This window comes from Archocentrus centrarchus, unplaced genomic scaffold (genome assembly GCF_007364275.1).
Source record: "Archocentrus centrarchus isolate MPI-CPG fArcCen1 unplaced genomic scaffold, fArcCen1 scaffold_30_ctg1, whole genome shotgun sequence".
Lineage (NCBI taxonomy): Eukaryota > Metazoa > Chordata > Actinopteri > Cichliformes > Cichlidae > Archocentrus > Archocentrus centrarchus.
This window is the reverse complement of record NW_022060259.1, coordinates 2,333,243-2,351,756: the sequence shown is the minus strand read 5'-3', so window position 1 is coordinate 2,351,756 and position 18,514 is coordinate 2,333,243. Positions and strand designations below refer to the sequence as shown.

Genomic DNA, 18,514 nt, shown 5'->3' with positions numbered 1-18,514 from the left:
CATTTTCCTCCTCCTTGTGTCGGTGTTGGTGGGATAACATGTGCAGCACACAATAGCAAAGGCTGTATACAAGGATACAGTGGGGAAAGGACACACAAAAACTGACATGAGATTTTCATAATGAATTCACTGTGGTAACTAACTGCAACTTAAAGGACAAAACATCAAATGTATCTGTGAAAAAACATAAATATGCATATAAATATGCATTAAAACCACTTAAATGTCTTATAATAACAAGAATGCTTGTAAAAACATGCCTACTGACACATGATACACAATAATGTGTTTTAATGCAACCTGAAATCTGTTAATGTGTTCTTGCATAATAGCAGATTTCGCCACATGCAGAACAGAGACGTTCTCTGTCACACAAAAGTAGACAATATTTGTTTTGAATCTGAATTTCCTTTCATGTTTAAACTAATATGTGAGCAATGTTCCTAAGCATAAGCACTCTGCTCTTCTATATAACTGTAAATATCACATTGTGACTGCCATGGATTCGCATACAGACATTGTAAAACTATTAAACAGCAGCATGCTCTGATCATAATAATGCAAGCTTAAATATGTCAAGAAGGCTAAGGCTTGCTGTTAATACTAATCCTTGAATATGTTCTTTATTAATAAATATACAAAGATTTAACTACAGATAGTTCCCTGTGGTATAAAGATTATTGTAGATCAATGTATTTAGTGACTAGTAATTACCAATAAGACTCATAACTGATGGGGATATCCTCCCACTGTTAATGAAAATATGAAATAAAATTCGAAGTCTGGATAACATTACAGCCCCATTTCATAACAGAAAACCCTTCAGCAGACATCTGATTACCTTCCTCAGAACTATTTTGCCCTAACTTGGAGACCTTGTCCTAAACCTTTATCCAAATACTTTTAGTCACTTCTGGATTAGTAAAGATACTGTATGTACATGTTCCAGAAAATACATGTTTTCAATATGAATACTCATTAAATCAAAACAATTTTGAGCATAATGTAAGAGATTGATATTCTGTGATTATCTTGAACATTTCTACAAATGTTTTTTTGGTAACTACATCCTAGAACACGAAACATTTCCATGGTAAACGTGGTAAAAGTGCATACTGCACAAGGTATACTTCATAATATCTTTCTATTTATATAAAATATAACAATAAGCATAATGACAATAATAAGATATAATGCATACTTGCAAGGTATTCAAATCATATTAGACCCATGTGTGTACAGCAAATTATTAAATAATGCACCCATACTATATACTCTGCTGATATCAGTTCACTTCAATTTTATTTATATAGAGCCAAAATCACAACAGTCATCTCAAGGCACTTAAATCAGTATAATATCAGTGCATCATGTATAACAGCACTATAATCATAAGGCAACCATGTACAAAACAAAATGCAACCATGTTGCTTACATTTGAGCAATATTGCTGAGCAGTAGGTATGGCTTTAATAATGCTCAGTAACTATTTATGACCATTAATCATCCCGGACCAACATCTTAGACAATGTTCAGCCAATCAGAAGTCATCATCACAGGCTGATCAATAAGGCTGCAGCCTAGAACTGATGTTACTATAAACAGACTGGCTCTTTACCTGGAAATTTGGGATTCCCCAATTTCTCACTTTCTAGCTACTGCCAGCTATAGTCTATAGAGTCTTTAGACCAGAAAGGTAAAAGCTCATGGACAGACGCCCAAAGGGACGGGCAGTTTTACGACAATATCCCCCCAGGATAACAAAAAACTATAACTGTCCATATACTGACACATTCCAGTTGCCTGCTGAGCGCTCCTGAGAACTATCTGCAGTCTTTGGGCTACATGACGATCCCACATCCTGAAACCCTGCTGACGTGACTTTTACTTACTCAATGGCTCTGAGGTTAAAACATTACAGCTGTCACTTTTTTAGCACAACAAGACCGTTTGCTTTGCTTATAGTTATATAATTCATGTTTCATTAACCTCAGTGGAGGTTGAAAAATAGTTCTGAAGATTTATTGAAGTTTTGTTGTTTTTACCAAAGACTGACCTCAGACAGATTTTATTGGCTGTTGCTACCCATTTAATAATGGTGTTTGGGTCGTTGCTCTGGTAATGATGCAAGTAATGACAAACAGTGGCAAGAAGAAGGATTTGACAACTTATTGATTTATGCATTTTTTTGTGTATTTGTCACACTTCCAGATCATTAAACAAATCTGAATGTTAGACAAAGATAACCCAAAAAAATACCAAATGCAGTTTTAAATGATTTCATGTATAAAGATAATAAAGCTATCCAAACCTACGTGATCTTGTGTGATAAAGTAATTGCTCCTCTTGTTAAATCTTGAATTAGCTGTGATTTACCACATCTCTTTGGAAGACTGAGTTCAGTTTCACCAGCCACACTTGGGTCTGATTACTGCCAGACCTGCTGAATCAAGAAATCACTTAAATATAACCTGTGTGAAATGAAGCACGCTAAACAATCTCAAAAACCAACACAACATGCTACAATCTAAAGAAACAGCTGAGAAACAAAGTCAATGACATTGATCAGTCTGGTTGGACATACAGAACCTTTTTTAAGGACTTGGGACTCCAGTGAACCACGGTGAGAGCCATTATTGACAAATGGTAAACAGTGGTAAACCTTCCCAAGAGTCGCCAGCCTACCAAAATGTGCTCTTAGCATACCGAGATTACATCAACGAGTCATCCAGGAGTGGGCAAAAATGGCATCCATGGGAGGAGTCCAACAGGAAAACCATTGCTGACCAAAAAGAACACAAAGGCTCGTCTCACATTTGCCAAAAAGCATTTCAATGATCCCCAAGACTTTTGGGAAAATATTCTGTAGACTGCTGAGACAAAAGTTTAACTTTTTGGAAGGTTTGGGTCCCTTTACATCTGGAATGAAATTAACACAGCATTTCATAAAAAGAACATCATACAGTCAAACTTGGTGTGGTGGCAGTGTGATGGTCTGGAGCTGCTTTGCTGCTCGAGGACGTTTATGACTTGTTTTAATTGATGGAACCATGAATTCTGCTCTCTACCAGAAAATCCTGAAGGAGAATGTTCAGCCATAAGTTCATGCCCTGAAGCTCAAACACACTTGGGTTATAAGCAGGTCAATGATCCAAAACACACCAACCAAGTCCACCTCTGAGTGGCTAAAAAAACAATCCAAATAAAATGTAGGTTTTGGAGTAGCTTAATCAAAGTATGGACTTAAATCAAATTGAGATGCTTTTTAGAACAATTCTCCAACAAAGAGTGGGCTTACATTCCTCCACGTTGATGTGAAAGATTCACTGGAAGTCATCAGAATCTCTTGATTGCAGTGCTTGCTGCCAAAGGTGGCACACTCAGTTAGTAGGTTTAGAGGGCAGTTACTTTTTCCACATAGAGCCCGGTAGGTTTAGATAATCTTTTTCACTTAATAAATGAAATCATTTAAAAACTGCATTTTGTATTTATTCAGGTTATCTTTGTCTGATATTAAAGTTAGTTTGATGATCTGAAACAAATGTATAAAAAAACTAAGAAATCAGAAGGGGGCAAATACTTTTTCACAGCTCTCTGTGTATGTACTGTAATGTGATTACTGAATATAGTACAGTAACACGTCATTACTGCAGTACTGAAAAATGTAATGTCATAACGGTAACATGTTATTTTGGAGCATGTTATACTAAACACCATTTAACAATGTGGCTAATGTTAGCTGAGCTAGCATGAGCCCGTACTGCTTAAATTAACAGCAAAGTCAACCAACCGATCACTCTATAGAAGACATGGAATTAAAATGCCAAGTCCTATGATAATACATATATTTTCTTTTAATCTAACTGTATTAGGCTCCCTACCTTATGTACTTATTCATATTTTTCATATATAAGGATGCAAACAAAGTAACATGTTTGTTATAGTTATTGCTGGAAAATAAACTTCTAAATCCAGAACAAAATAGAGAGAGATCTTTGCTTAGACTATTATCTTCCACACAACATGGAAATAAAAGTAGTGGAGAAACTACAATTAGCTTGACTATCTGCAGTCATTATATGATGGACTTATACATAAATCACTGGGAAAGGAATAGCAGTAGATACATTTTTTGAGCTCTAGTTTTTAGTCCAATAACATTTGGAGCTTATCACGCAGAGAGGAGAAAAGGCAGCATTGGATGTGTGGCAGACGTAACTTCCGAGCAACACAGAAGGACACACAGCGCTCTTTTAAGGTGTGAGACCCCTCCAGAATCCCATAAAGTGCCATTACTGCAGTAAGGGACCATGTCATTCATGAGTCATGTCAATCTGAGACCTTGGTTCCAAATGTTGGTAGAAGCTGTAGCACTTGGAACCAAACTGTTGTAGAGAAGCCTACCCAACTGGGGGATTGTTTCGCCATATGCAACTCTTGCCAAAACATATAAGGGTAAGAATGCAGTCCAGAGGTGCTTCCACATCTGTCAAAAAGACAAATTTGAACCACCAGGTCTCCATCAACATAAATTAACAAAACAAAAAAAAACATCAATGATAAACTAAGCCAGCTCTGGATCCATTGTAGTTCACAGGTCATTGTCAGTAAAAATGACAAATGTGACCTTGGCCTTGAGCACAATTTGGGTGAAAACTCAAAGAAAAGGATTTGGGTTTAGCAAACTGTCAGCTGCATGAATGATCTAAGGTCAGTACAAAGAAGCAGATTCCTCTGAGTAATACTTCTGCGCGCATAAATTCAGTGCTACACAGAATAATACTGCACTTATGTAGAATTGTGTAAATGTTTTAAATGAGGATGGGGTCAAAATATTTTCTAGAGTCCTCTGTTCTCACATGCAGCACAGCAGTCTGCAGACATACAGCCTGCTAGCTAGCTATGAATGTATCTGACTATTTATACATCACATCACACAGACTTTGCATTAGAGAGCTGGGCTGACACTTCTATAGCATTTAAAGCACTTTTAGACTACATGTCACACTCACATATTCATACAGCACTTCATTCTATACGTTAAAGTACTTTAACTATCACGTAGACATCCACACTCCGACAGATGGATCTGAGGCAATTTGGGGTTTAGTAGCTTGCCCAAGGACACTTCAGCATACAAACTGGAGGAGCTGGGAATTGAACCAATGACCTTCCAGGTGGTAGATGAACTGCTCTATTACAGCAGTCCTGGGAGACTAATGTTTGATCCCACAGTGTTGGACAGTTTGTGTGAAAACAGCTTATGTTACCAACACCATCTGTTACAGACTCGGTGTTCTTCTGGCTGATACTGCAGGTTATTGGGAAATAGCATTTCTGATAGAAAAAGCATCTAATAACCCAAAGCTCCAAAGACTTTTGCACAATAATGACAATAAAAACAAGTTCTGCAAAAATCTCACCCCTGCAGAGTGGAAGTGGGCCGCTCCAAAATGATGGATTTCCAAGGATGCATTTAATTGCAACCTCTCCTATGAGCTCGTAACCTTGGTAACAGACAAAGGTGAGGGACTCGCCAGGCAGGTAGAGTCTCTTGGACAGGATCTGGTAGCCGTTGTCAGGGAGACCGGGGTTCTCACAGGAAACAGAATCTTCAGCTGGATAAAAGGAAGACAGAAAAAAGGAAAGTGTGTGGATCCCGTCGAGTTTCTCAGCTCAAATCAGAGGCTTTTGCATCAGAACTCGACTGTCAGGTTCTGACAAGCTCTGGCTGAGGTGACATGACTCATGGATAATCTCCGCCCCCACCTCCAGGTGGCTGAGGGTTGATTGGTATGGTGCATTAGCATTGCATTTACATATCAAACACTTCATCCAAACATTAATAACCCTGAAAACACACACACACACACACACACATGCACGCAAATATCATGAGTGCTGAGATGAAATGCAAGAGATGAAGCATCGTCTCTGGCATGCAGAGACGCTGTGATCTTTGTCAGCAGAGGAAAGAGAGAGCCAGGCCTTTTTTGCAAGAAATCACACAAACCCACTCATGTTAGATTGAAAAGAAGCAGGGAAAAGAGCCTCTCATCTTCAGTTAGCTGCCATGTGCAACTGTCTATCCAGATGATAGGCTTCTGAAATCACAGTGCTGCCATATTACTGGTAAACCACAGGACCTGTTCTCAGCCCACCAGTTTGCTAAAATAGATGTCAGCATTTCCTGGTAGAGAAAACTGAATAACCTCTTTTTTTTTTGACTCGAGACATTCTTTCAGATACTCACAAACACAGTGAGGCAGACGGGACGTCCACACAGGTGTTCCCGGCTCGCGTCCGTAGCATGTGATCGTGGCGCCGCCCTGCAGAATGAAACCGGGGTTGCAGCTATACTGAATGGTGGTCCCCACCAGGAGTTTCGGGTCAGACAGGGATCTGGTGGCGTGCTCAACGTGGCCAGGATCTGAACAGTACATGACTGAGAGAAAGACAGCAGAGAATGTGATGAATGAATGAACATTTGGCTTAAAAACAACAACAAAACAGGACTATATATGATAATACCATCATATACCCAAACCAGAGTTAGAGATTTCAAACCTTTTTTATCTTCACTGAGATCAAGTTTATTTATTATGCTTAAAAAAAAAAATCACATTGCAGCAACACAAGCAGTTATTCAAAAGACAGGATACCATACAGAAATAACAAAACATCAACTGAACTAAAATTATGAAGCAGCTTCGTAATAAGATCCTAAAAATATAAATCCGTGCAAGAGTCTGTCAATCAAACCCAGAAAAATAAGTTTGGATAGAGTGAAGGTACATTTCTTTCCCCACAGATATAATCTACATGAATGTACATGCTAGTTTTTTTAGTAATTGTTGGTAACTAAGTTTCGTCATTTGAGATCCAAAATGTACAAATATGGTCCTAAAATGTAAAAGATACATATTTGGTGGTTTTTTTTCTAGTCTATGGTCAACTCTAATACAAAAACAAATTCATAAAGTGTTCAATTTAAAGTTCTGCTGTTGATTTGAGTTAACTTGTATATCAGCACAGCGATGCAGAGCTTTGCATAGTTGCCTCACAGCACGACATTTTTCTGTGGAGTTTGAGTGAACTACATAAATCTTTGGTGTTCCCTAAAATTAGAAAGCTTCTGTACAAATCCAGTCTCTGTGTAAGAGGACCAATGAAATGAAATAAAAAGAAGAATATATATAAAATAGCAGCCCGTGACTGAACCACCAATTAGTAGGTGACTTGCTCTACTTCCTGAGCCACAGCCACCACAACTGTACTGTAGTAGAGCAGTGGATTCAAACCCAAGACCTTGTTGCTGTGAGGCAGAGGCACTAACCACCAAGGTTCCACAGTGCTGCTAGAACCTCAGTTCCAGTGTTGCAATGGCAAAGCCTTCCTGGCTGGTTCTTGCAGGTCAAATCGTGCCAGTTAAAGGTCAGAGGTTCTGCTCCAGAAAACTTTGGGCTCTGTGCAGAACAACTTCTGGTCCCAGCCAGCCACAAGACAGTCTGACTTATAAAATTAATCTGGCAAACATTTGATAAAGCACTTACAATTAGTTTCAAAATCTTGACCATAAACAGGCTGCTTAAAATTAAGCCTCAATAATATTTATCCAAAATTAAATTTAGGATATTAGGCTTACATGTATTCAAAAGTAAAAATATTTATTTAACACTGAAAGTTTCCTCTCGCAGGACATTCAGTTACTATAGTCATTTTTCTTCCACCACCAACAAAAGAAATGCAGCCATGTGCTCTGGCTTCCTGTGAATTAGATTAAGCATTTATAAAAATTAAATTTTTTTCCTCTGAAAAGTCACAATAAAGCTAAAGATCCACAAAAACTCTAATTAAAATAATTTGCTGAAATAAATTCTATTCTCGAATTTTTAAGTTTTTGCCCTCACTGCTGGGGGCAAAAACAGAAAACCACCGCTGCAGATTTTTTGCAGAAAGGAAATTTATTGCAGCTACAACTTATGAATGTAGCATTACATTAAGCCTAATCTATTTGTACCAGAAAAGACCTTAAAATGTAGTCAGTACTTTTTAGAAGACGGTGCACTTCTGGAGCAGTGGTGCTTCCCCGTTACTCTTATATAACATTTATTTAGCTCCCAGCATTACCAGTTACACACCGAAGGCTTTTTACAAAACTTCTCAGTCATTTCACATCAATACCAGGCTGTTCCTGCATGCTGTAAACGCAAACAATATCCTTACTGAATTTAAATTAATGCATTTAAATTCATTTATATTAGATCTTGACATTTTAAATACTTACATTGGAACCATCCGGCTTACTGATGAAAACCTCAAGTTTCAGGCAGTCACATAAATTATGTCACACCCACACAGTTTAACCATTTGCTGCCTCCAGATTTACAATTATTTATTTTAATTTTGTTTTGTTTTGTTTTGTGCAAATAATAATATTTTGTCAAAGAATTTTTGGAAATCTATGGTTAATGGTGTTTTTTTTTCTTTTTCAGTTTAAAAAGTTGGTGGGGACATGTCTCCAGCATCCCCCACTACCTTCTCCATGAGGGGACTCTTGATACACATGGTCAGGACTGCTTCTAATTACATGCTTATGCACATACTGTTTGAGAATCCTGCAAAACATGAGCATCCTGTGCAACCTGAGCTGGAGCTGCAAGAGCCGCAGTCATTAGAGTAGACTGCTGCTGAGCAGCGTCAGTCATCAGAGAATCCTGAGCTTCTGTGTCCCCAGAGGCTCAAGTGCTCCTGAAGTCACCTGAGTCAGAGCTAGTGGTACTCATGTCGCCTGAGTCTGTACCTGAGCCTGTGGGCCCCCGGCTGCCTGAACCTGAGCCTGAGGTGTCCTGTTGCCTCCTTTGCAGATGCCAGCCTCTGAAAGGTCTTCTTCATCACTGGACCCCAGAAGGTATTCTCTTCCGATGTCTCCAGCCATGGCACCCAAAGGTTCTTGTCACCCTTGTTAGCCTCCATCCCGATCTCCGGAGGGGTCCCATCTCACTCATGACTGTCATTTCTGTCACTGTCCGCCAGCCGAGTTCCAGCTCCTTCATCAGCTTCCAGAGGATTACTTTTGCCAACGCTGGTCTTCAACCAAGACACTGGAGGGCCTCTGCCACTGGCCACCCAGCCGGCCGCCTGAACTGTTTTGCCTCCAACACTGGTCACCTGGCCGTCCTCCAGAGTTACTGGGTCCATCTCCTGTCTGCTATACAGCCCATCCTTCACACATGCTCATGCACATTATATTATTGACAAATCACATTGACAAATGGGGCCCCTGGTAGTAGATGAAAGGTAAGTGGGTCAGCAACATCTTGAAAATTCCTCCTGTAGGGACCATGAAATTGCCTAAAATATTTAAGGATTCCCATGATGACCAGATAAAGGTTATTCTACAAATATAACAAGTTGTACTGACTTTTTTCACAGAAGGGGGGCTGTGAGCTCCAGGAAAGGTCCAGCTGACAGACGAGGGTCTCTCGTCCCACCAGGTCATAGCCGGGATCACACTGGTAGGTTATACGGGCCCCTCTCACCAGTGCAACATGGGATGTCGTCTTCCAGCCATTCTGGATCTCAGGCAGATCTGGACAAGAGTCGTTTCGAGACACCTCTGAGAAAAGAGTGAAAGAAAACAAAGGTTGATTGATGGCTCCATTATGGAGGTGCTGGTGCTCATTGTTCAGACTTGGTTACAATGAAACATCTCCTCTTTCACAGCAGCCACAGGGGTCAAGAAGAAAAGATCAACAACATCACAGCTGATTTGGACATAATACTTGGCACATCCTCTTTGTCAGACAGCTGATGGACTCGTACAATTACTTGACCATGTGACGAAATGATGGATTTTCTCTGTGTGGGACAGTTTTCAAATATCAACTCTCCAGTGCATCCACTCTGACAAGGACAGCTTTCTACTGAAGCTGCTGTTTGGAAAAGCCAGTCACAGTTTGAATTCAGATTTCCACTAAAGGTGTCCTCATCAAGGTTATTAAAAGCTCCCAGGTCTTTGCCATGGCTGTGTGCAAACAAATCCTCTGTTAACAGCTCAGCTGCTGCTGTATTGCTGCAGATTCTGGACAGCTGAAGTCATTTCTTAGTAATTTCTTAATGAAAGTTTTATTTTTGCTAAATCATCATATTTTCAATGTTTGGTCCAATTTTTTGTCTTTTCTGAAAAACCTGAAAAAATAAGACTCAGGCCATTGTATATAGACTATAGACAAAAAAGGTATGCAGCAGGAATATTTATAGACTTAAAAAAAGCTTTTGACACCATTGATCCCAACACATCATTAAACAAATCAGAAAGGTGTGGTATCAGAGGGGTTGGACTGAACTGAATGAAGAGTTATTTAAGAAACAAGCAGCAATTTGTAGAAATGGGTGAATATAAATCAGACTGCATGGATATATATGCTATGGAGTTCCTCAGGGGTTGGTGCTAGGTCAGCATTTAGAAGCAGTCTCAACAGAAATGAATGAATTGAAACAATGGTTTGATATTAACATATTATCATTAAATTTGTGTTAAAAAAATTCTGTGGTTTGGAAAACAACATGTAACTGATCAAGTACAAGTGATGGTAGATAACGTATGTATAGAAAGGGTGTATGAGTACAAATTTCTGGGTGTGATGTTGGGTCATAAAATCTGCTGGAACCCTCATGTTCATCATATTAAAGCAAAAATACCAACGAGCACCACATTGTTGGGAAAAAACAAGGCACACTGTGAACCATAAATCAGTGCATATTTTCTACTGTTCAGTGGTTTTTATCTTATTTGAATTACTGTGTGGGGATATGGGGGTAACACACACAAAAGCACACAACAGCCACTACGCACATTACAAAAAAGAGCAATAAGGATAGTTATTAAGGTTGGATATCTGGAGCACTTTATTTTTAAGGTCAAACTTGTTGAAATTTATAGATCTGATAAAATGCAAAACTGGTCAAATAATATATAAATCAAAAAATATTTAAAAAAATGTTGTCAGACAGAGAAGGGGGTTATGAGCTGAGAAAAGCCCTAAATAAAAAAAAATGAAAATAAATAAAGTAAGGACATCAATGTGAAGCTAGTGCATACCAGTCTGTGGAGTGAATTTGTCGAATAATTTTGAAGAGAATTTGAAAAAGTTTATTAATACAGATCAGTTGAAAAATATATATAAAATAACACTTGTAAAAACAATATGTATGAAGTTGGGTGTTAAATATTTATGGAGTGCCGGTCGTGAGTTTGGACACACTCACCCATTTATGTGGGTGGATGGGTTTATTATGACATATTATAAAAGCTATCCTTCTAGATCAGTTGATAAAGATAATATAACAAGGGACTGTGTATTAGATAGGCACATATGTATTTCAGATTGTATAATGAGGACAGATAGAGAAGATGAGCTAGTTAGGGGTAGGAATTAATAAGCAGTTGATTCCTCCTAAAGGAAATGTCAAAAAAAATCAATTGCATGTGAATTTGATTTTTATGGGTATTAACACGTTACTTATATTTTTTAAATAAAGATTTTATTGATTGATTGAAAAATTTTGTTCATGAACTTATTTTTTAGGCAGCAGGGTGGCGTGGTGGTTAGCACTGTAAGAAGCTCCTGAGTTTGAGTCCACCTTGGCCGGGGTCTCTCTGTGTGGAGTTTGTTCTCCCCGTGTCTCTGTGGGTTTTCTCCAGGTTAGCCCTGCGACAGGCTGGCGACCTGTACAGGGTGTACCTGGCCTCTGACCCTATGACAGCTGGGATAGACTAGATAGATGGGATAGACTGACTATTCCTAATCCTGTTAATTAAATTTAAAGAACAAATAAAAATAACAAAGACAACCTAGCATGACTGGGTTTCTCTGCTTAGGCTGCTGTCCCCACAACCCAGCCTTGGGTAAACAGAAGAAAACGGGTGGATGGATGGATGGATGGATGGATGGATGTTTTAAACACTATGCTGAAAATTAAAAGTATCTCTTAAGCAATCCTAAATGAATCTACACTGTTAGCAGAGAATTAGGTAGGTATCTCAAAATATGCCAAAATATGACTTCGGCCATTATGCTATTAGGTTAATGATATGGAAAAAAAAAGAAGCCCACGTGTTAGTGAATTAAACCTGCAGTATGTCTACTCTGACTGGAAAAATTAATTGTAATTGTAATTAATTATCAAAGTCTATGATCATTTAATTGATTAAAACCTGTGTGCATTTCATGAGTTTACAATCTCAGTTGATGGTTTCACTCTTTCTCAAATATCTTCAGTTTGATGTTCATTTTGTAAACGGTAGTCTCATTTGAAACAGTCACAACACTGCAGCATGCTTTAGGCAGTGTCCACCTTGTGATTTATCAGACTGGAATGATGGTGTTCCAGGGTTCTCAGTCATATCCACCCTTAAGTCTGGTTATAAAAAAGAAAATCTCAGACTGCAGGCATTGAAACAAGAGTGTACCAGTGATGTGGAGGCTGTGCCACTTTTCATATACTGTCTGCAGTTGCTGTAGGGTACTACTCCACTGACTCTCACTGAGTAAAAATATATAATGCTTATTGAATGGGATAAATGTAGAGATTGTGTTTTTCTTATGAGACTTTTGCTGATGGCTATGTGTCCTTTCAGCTCCATTTCCACCAGTTCCAAATATGTGCAAGTATATAGCTGCCGTGGAGTTGGTGATCATTTTCAATCTGCACCTTTATAGCTGTTTGGTCATTTGACAAACTGCTTGGATTTAAAAAATGATGTAGCGTGGCCTGCATTAATATGAAAAGGTTGAATATTTGCCCTGGTACATCAGTAACATGGTGAGAAGCCCTGAGACACCAGGAACTAATTAGACAAGCAGAAAATCAGCAGGAAGCTCAGATCAATGGTTTCTTGATCAGTCTGAAGATTTTCTTTCCAGTCAAAAATGTATCTGATCTCGGATTTCATCTGATCTTTCCAGCATTAGAAGTGTGCAGTTAAATCTTCCTGCTGTGTCATCTCTTTGGCCTTAAGGTCAGTGGAGCCTGAGAACTGGAGAATAGCTCCAAGTAAAAATGTATTTCATAAAGAGCTCTGTTAGTCCTACAACAGTCTGGCAACCTGTCCAGAGTGTACCCCACCTCTCAATTCATGGCAGCTGGAATAGGCTGCATGGCTGAATGGATGGATGGATGGATGGATGTTGATATTAAATCTAATTAGATGATCAGTCATATATAGTGTTATATATACTTTTTTCACCTTAATGTGCCATAACACTGTAATGCAGTTAGATGTTATCATTTGATTGTTATCTGTCCTTTATGGTTTTCCTTTCCATTCACACATTCACACATGCTGTTGCTGTGTGAATTATAATGTCTCGAGTGTATAACAGGAACAAAGAAAAAGCAAAACAAAACCAGTTCCAGCAGCTGCTCAGAAATACTCAACACTCATAAAATTAATGCTGTTTGAAGGGAAAAAGTTAGCCAAGAGAGATATAAGTAAACAGACTCCTACTGGGACTAGCGTGCAGCGTGTGCATATGTATATCTGATGATTGATCAGAGACTATACAGTATTGCATTGCACTGTACAATATAATGGGCCTGCAGGGATTTGTAAACTGAAGTTCCTGGATCAATTATTCATTCTCTATTGAGTTGTTTCCCCTCCCCTGTGCAGCCTCAGTGTGTGTGTGTGGTGGGTAATTTATTCTCAGCATACACGCGCTGAAGCACACCCATATAATCAAAGACAGTAGCCTGTGTGTATTTACTTGATTTAATCCCTGGAGAGTTGGTGAGTTTCTGGTGTCAGGAGGGTGACAAGTAAATTGGACAGTGCGTGTCTCAGTGCCCATAGAAAGTGTTGATATGGGAAGCACTGCAGAATGCAGTGTGCAAAAGAGGGAAGGAAAGAGCTTCTTTGGCTTCCTGCAAAAACTTCAGGGTTGTGTGTGGATGAGCACCATTGTGAGATGGTGAAATAAATGGGATGTGACTGAATAGGGGCAGAGGGAAATGTAAGGAAAACCAAATAAAGATGAGAGGAAAGAAAAAGGAAGATGAAAAATAAAGTGGGCAGCTTGAGGCAAATGGCCAGAATTGAAATAGATTGGAAAAGTAAATGAAAGTTAACATCTATATAAATGATAATTCTCATGCCTTTCAATTTTCTATTCTGATTGTCAATGGTTACCAATGCATTAGTACATTTCTACATGCTTTTTGACTTCCCTTCCTTTAGCTTCTACCCAGAAGTTCCTGTTAAAACAAAAATCAAACCCTGCAGCTGTTTCAGTCCCATCTGTTACCTCAGCTGATACCCTTCAATGCACCCTACTGGTAACCCTTTTTTAATGTACACTACTTACGCTTGCTTTAGCCTGCATATGATTACTGCTTCCTCTGCAAGCCAATTTGCAACCCGCCTCCACCCCAACCTGTTTCACACTCAGTCTCATGTCCGTTATCATTCATGCCTGGTTTATTCTGTGCTGGGTCTGAGGAGGTCCCAGAGCCATGATAGTCAACACTCAAATCACTAAACTTTATGGGTCAAAATTCAAGTCTGTAGGCAAGTGCATCCTGGTACTAAGAACACCAATGACACATGTTCACAGCTGAGTTCTTACACAGATTTCTGGCGCTATCTGCCCTGCAAATAGACAAAAATGTCCTATTATTATGACAGATTTCATTAATCTGTTTTTATTAGCTCTCTTTCTTTCAACAAAATAGCTAGATTTAAATGCCAATTTTTTCCACTCAATTGGAGACAGAAAGAGGCAGCCAGAGCATGTGTCCAGAGCACTCTTGGACTACCAATGGACTTCTTTTAACAATTCTTCAAGATGGTGGAGGTCCTCTGCTAGCTCCAAGTTTTTAACTGGTGTGGAGAGGAACCAGTTCCTGCACTCCTTACACTGATGCTAAAATGTTTCTTTTTCACTCATCTCTTTTCATTCTCTGTGTGTTTATACCCCACTCTGCATTTAATCATTAGTTAGTATTTATTATCTCTGGTTCTCTTCCACAGTGTGTGTTTTGTCCCGTCTCCCTCCCCTCATTCATTGTTTCAGATGACCCCCCCTCCCTGAGCCTGGTTCTGCTGCAGGTTTCTTCCTGTTAAAGGGAGTTTTTCCTTCCCACTGTCACCAACTGCTGCTCATAGGGGGTCGTTTTGATTGCTGGGGTTTCTCTGTAATTATTGTAGGGTCTTTACCTGAAAATATAAAGCACCTTGAGGCAATTGTTATGATTTGGCGCTATATATATAAAAAAAAATGAATTGAATTGAATTGAATTATGGCTGCAAGCCAGATAGATGACAACAGCCTGAGAAATACAACACATTCTAATAGTTTCTAAAACTGGATCATTACATTGATATGAAGGTGAATCTAAATGGCAGAAAAGGTGCATTACTCAATCTTTTGGTGTTGGAAACAGTCTGGTAGCCTAATACCCAATATACCTGCATTTCAAACCCTCCAACGCTTGTTCACATGTTGCTTTTACAAAAGCATATGCAGCATTGAAAGCATACTGTTGTTAAACATTTGTCAATTTGGTTTATTTTCAATACATTTTCACGAAGTTCACTGATAAATTCAAAACTAATCATGCCATGATTTTTCAAAACATCTTAACATTACTTTTGGCACCCAACACTCTTTTAACACAGCATGGCAAGGATAGGCCTCGAACTGTCAATCCCACCTATATAGTTGATGATAAAGCCTTCCCCCTTGCCGAAGACAAGCCCCGCTGGATCGGAGTGGAAGGTCACAGTCAGGTCAGGGGTGGTGGAGGAGAGCTTGAAGGGGCTGCTGCCTCCGACATAGCTCCCCAGAATGCGAGTTGTGATCTCATCTCCGTCAGTGATGGTCAGCATGTCACTGTCACTGATGTTCAGTCTGAAGACAAGGAGCAGGGAAGGAAACATAGATGTATAGCCAGTGGTATCACTTCAAAATGAGTTATGATGACTCAGAACACATTTGTGTCAACAGCTGACTGTGTGGGAGAAAAAATGACCTCAGAGTCTAAATGCTGCATTCATTCACAGGCAAAGTGCTTAATAGTCTGTAAACATGACCACATGGTTTCCCCCCCAACACATTTGATTCATCACATGCTTCAGGATACCATGTGTATGCTTATAAATGAAATAACGCCTTCTAAAAGATTCATTTGCAAGATTCTGAATACTGAAATGCACTGTATTGCCAAAACCATTTGCTCATCTGATTCACATGCATATGAACCCGAGTGACGTCCCATTCTTTATCCATATGGCTCGATATGATGTCGGCCCACCCTTTGCAGCTATAACGGCTTTCCACAGATTTAGGAGCGTTTATGGGAATTTTTGACCGTTCTTCCAGAACAGGTGTTTTATCAGGCTGAGGTCAGGACTCTGTGCAGGCCAGTCAAGTTCTTCCACACCAAACTGGCTCATCCATGTCTTTATGGAGCTGCTTTGTGCACTGGTGTGCAGTCATGTTGGAACAGGAAGGGGCCATCCCCAAACTGTTCACACAAAGTTGGGAGCATCAAATTGTCCCAAATGTCTTGGTATGCTGAAGCATTAAGAGCTCCTTTCACTGGAACTAAGGGGCCGAGCCCAACTCCTGAAAAACACCCCCACACCATAACCCCCCCCCTCCACCAAACTTTACACTTGGTGACCCTGAACCCTCCCTTAGTCATGCTGCTATAGGCCTAGGCTGCTGGGGGGTTCCCATGATGCGCTGAGTGTTTCTTTTTCATTCACCTCTTTTTACTCTGTGTTTATACAGCACACTGAATCATTAATTATTATTAATCTCTGGCTCTCTTCCACAGCATGTCTTTTGTCCTGTCCCCCTCCCCTCACCCCCAACCAGTCACCAATTGCTTGATCATAGGAGGTCATTGTGATTGTTGGGTTTTCTCTGTTTTTTATTGTATGGTCTTTACTTGACAATATAAATCAACTTGAGGTGACTGTTTGTTGTGATTTGGCACTATAAAAAATAAAAATGAATTGAATTGAACCATGAGCTCCTGAAGAACAAGAATGAATGTAAAGGGAGTCACCAGCTTTCCAGTAAATCAAGGAGTCACTACAACACTACAGGTGCTGAAACAGACACACACAGCGAGGTGGCATGCTATGTTGCCCAGCCCAGCATGTAGCAGCAAAATGGATGAAATCATAGCAGCTACTGCAGCAGATGTCAATCTGCAGTCTGTCATTTAGTTTATACAGACTGGATGGCCAGAACATGTCAGCAGAGTGCCTGTGAGCACGAGAGATTTCGTCCAAGTGAACTCAGAGCTGTCAAAGTACAACAGCCTTATGGTCAGAGCAGCTGATGACAGCGGAGGTTCTCCACAAAATCCACGAACGTCAACAGGGCCTAGTGAAGTGTAGCTCAGTGTAGTGGCCCCCAACTTCTTCTTCTTAGCTATTGTTTACTTTTAATCCTTTGTTTCAGTCCTCAGGCTTCCCCAGTGTTCCTGTGTCTTGTCAAGGCTCCCTCTCTGTTTGGTGTTTTATTGTTTATAAGTGTATTTAGACTTGGTCTGTGTTCCTTGTGCTGTAGTTTAAGTCCTCTTGTGCCTAGGTACCTATGTTATGTTCTTGTTCCTGTAGTATAGATGTTTTAAGTGTGCCTACGTCCCTGTGTTGTGTCTAATCTGTATTGCTGTTTCCAGGTCTCCTTCCTGTTTTATTTTGGAAGTCTCTTGTATTGTGTGCCTTGGCGTCTGTTTTGTTTCCCTTGTATCTTTAGTTAGAGTCCGTTTAGCGGTGCTCCCTGGTGTGTTCTCCCTCCATCATTACCTTTCATATATATTGTTTATGTTTCTCCCTTTGTCGAGTCGCCCCTCTGTTTCTCTATTCCAGAAGTTTCCTTGGACTAATTGCCCTGTAAAAGCCTTGCCTTGTTCTGTTTGAGTGAGTTTGGCAATAAAGTTGCCTAGTTTAAGTCTATGTGTAAGTCTACGCCTTTCTCAGAGTCTGCGCAGCCACACTGCTGTCATTATAACGTAAACTAGTTACTCAGCATCACTCTGAGACAGAATGTCTCTAATTTTGGTGATATCACCCAAATGCAAGAAAGCATAGCATGTTTCTAAGGTTTGTGTTCAGTATCTTCAGTTTTATCTGAATTTAAAAGCAGGAAATTAGAGGTCATCCAGGCCTTAATGTCTTTAAGACATTCCTGCAGTTTAACTAAGTGATGTGTGTCATCTGGCTTCATTGATAGGTAAAGCTGAGTATCATCTGCATAAAAATGAAAATTGATGCAATGCTTTCTAATAATACTGCCTAAGGGAAGCATGTATAATGTAAATAAAATTGGTCCTAGCACAGAACCCTGTGGAACTCCATAATTAACCTTAGTGTGTGAAGAAGACTCCCCATTTACATGAATAAATTGGAGTCTATGAGATAAATATGATTCAAACCACTGCAGTGCAGTACCTTTAATACCTATAGTATGCTCTAATCTCTGTAATAAAATGT

The 18,514-nt window shown here is 39.5% G+C and overlaps 1 protein-coding gene across 1 annotated transcript in view; it reads right to left on the bottom strand.

Moving 5' to 3' along the window:
* sez6l (seizure related 6 homolog (mouse)-like) overlaps window positions 1-18,514 on the bottom strand; it is a 90,865-nt gene that overhangs the window by 8,575 nt on the left and 63,776 nt on the right. Inside the window, exons 10-13 of the mRNA XM_030724017.1 lie at window positions 15,718-15,914; window positions 9,425-9,619; window positions 6,254-6,445; window positions 5,424-5,618 (exon numbers count right to left, since the gene is read on the bottom strand). Of these exons, the coding sequence (XP_030579877.1) occupies window positions 5,424-5,618; window positions 6,254-6,445; window positions 9,425-9,619; window positions 15,718-15,914 (779 nt within the window). The remainder of the gene's footprint in view (window positions 1-5,423; window positions 5,619-6,253; window positions 6,446-9,424; window positions 9,620-15,717; window positions 15,915-18,514) is intronic.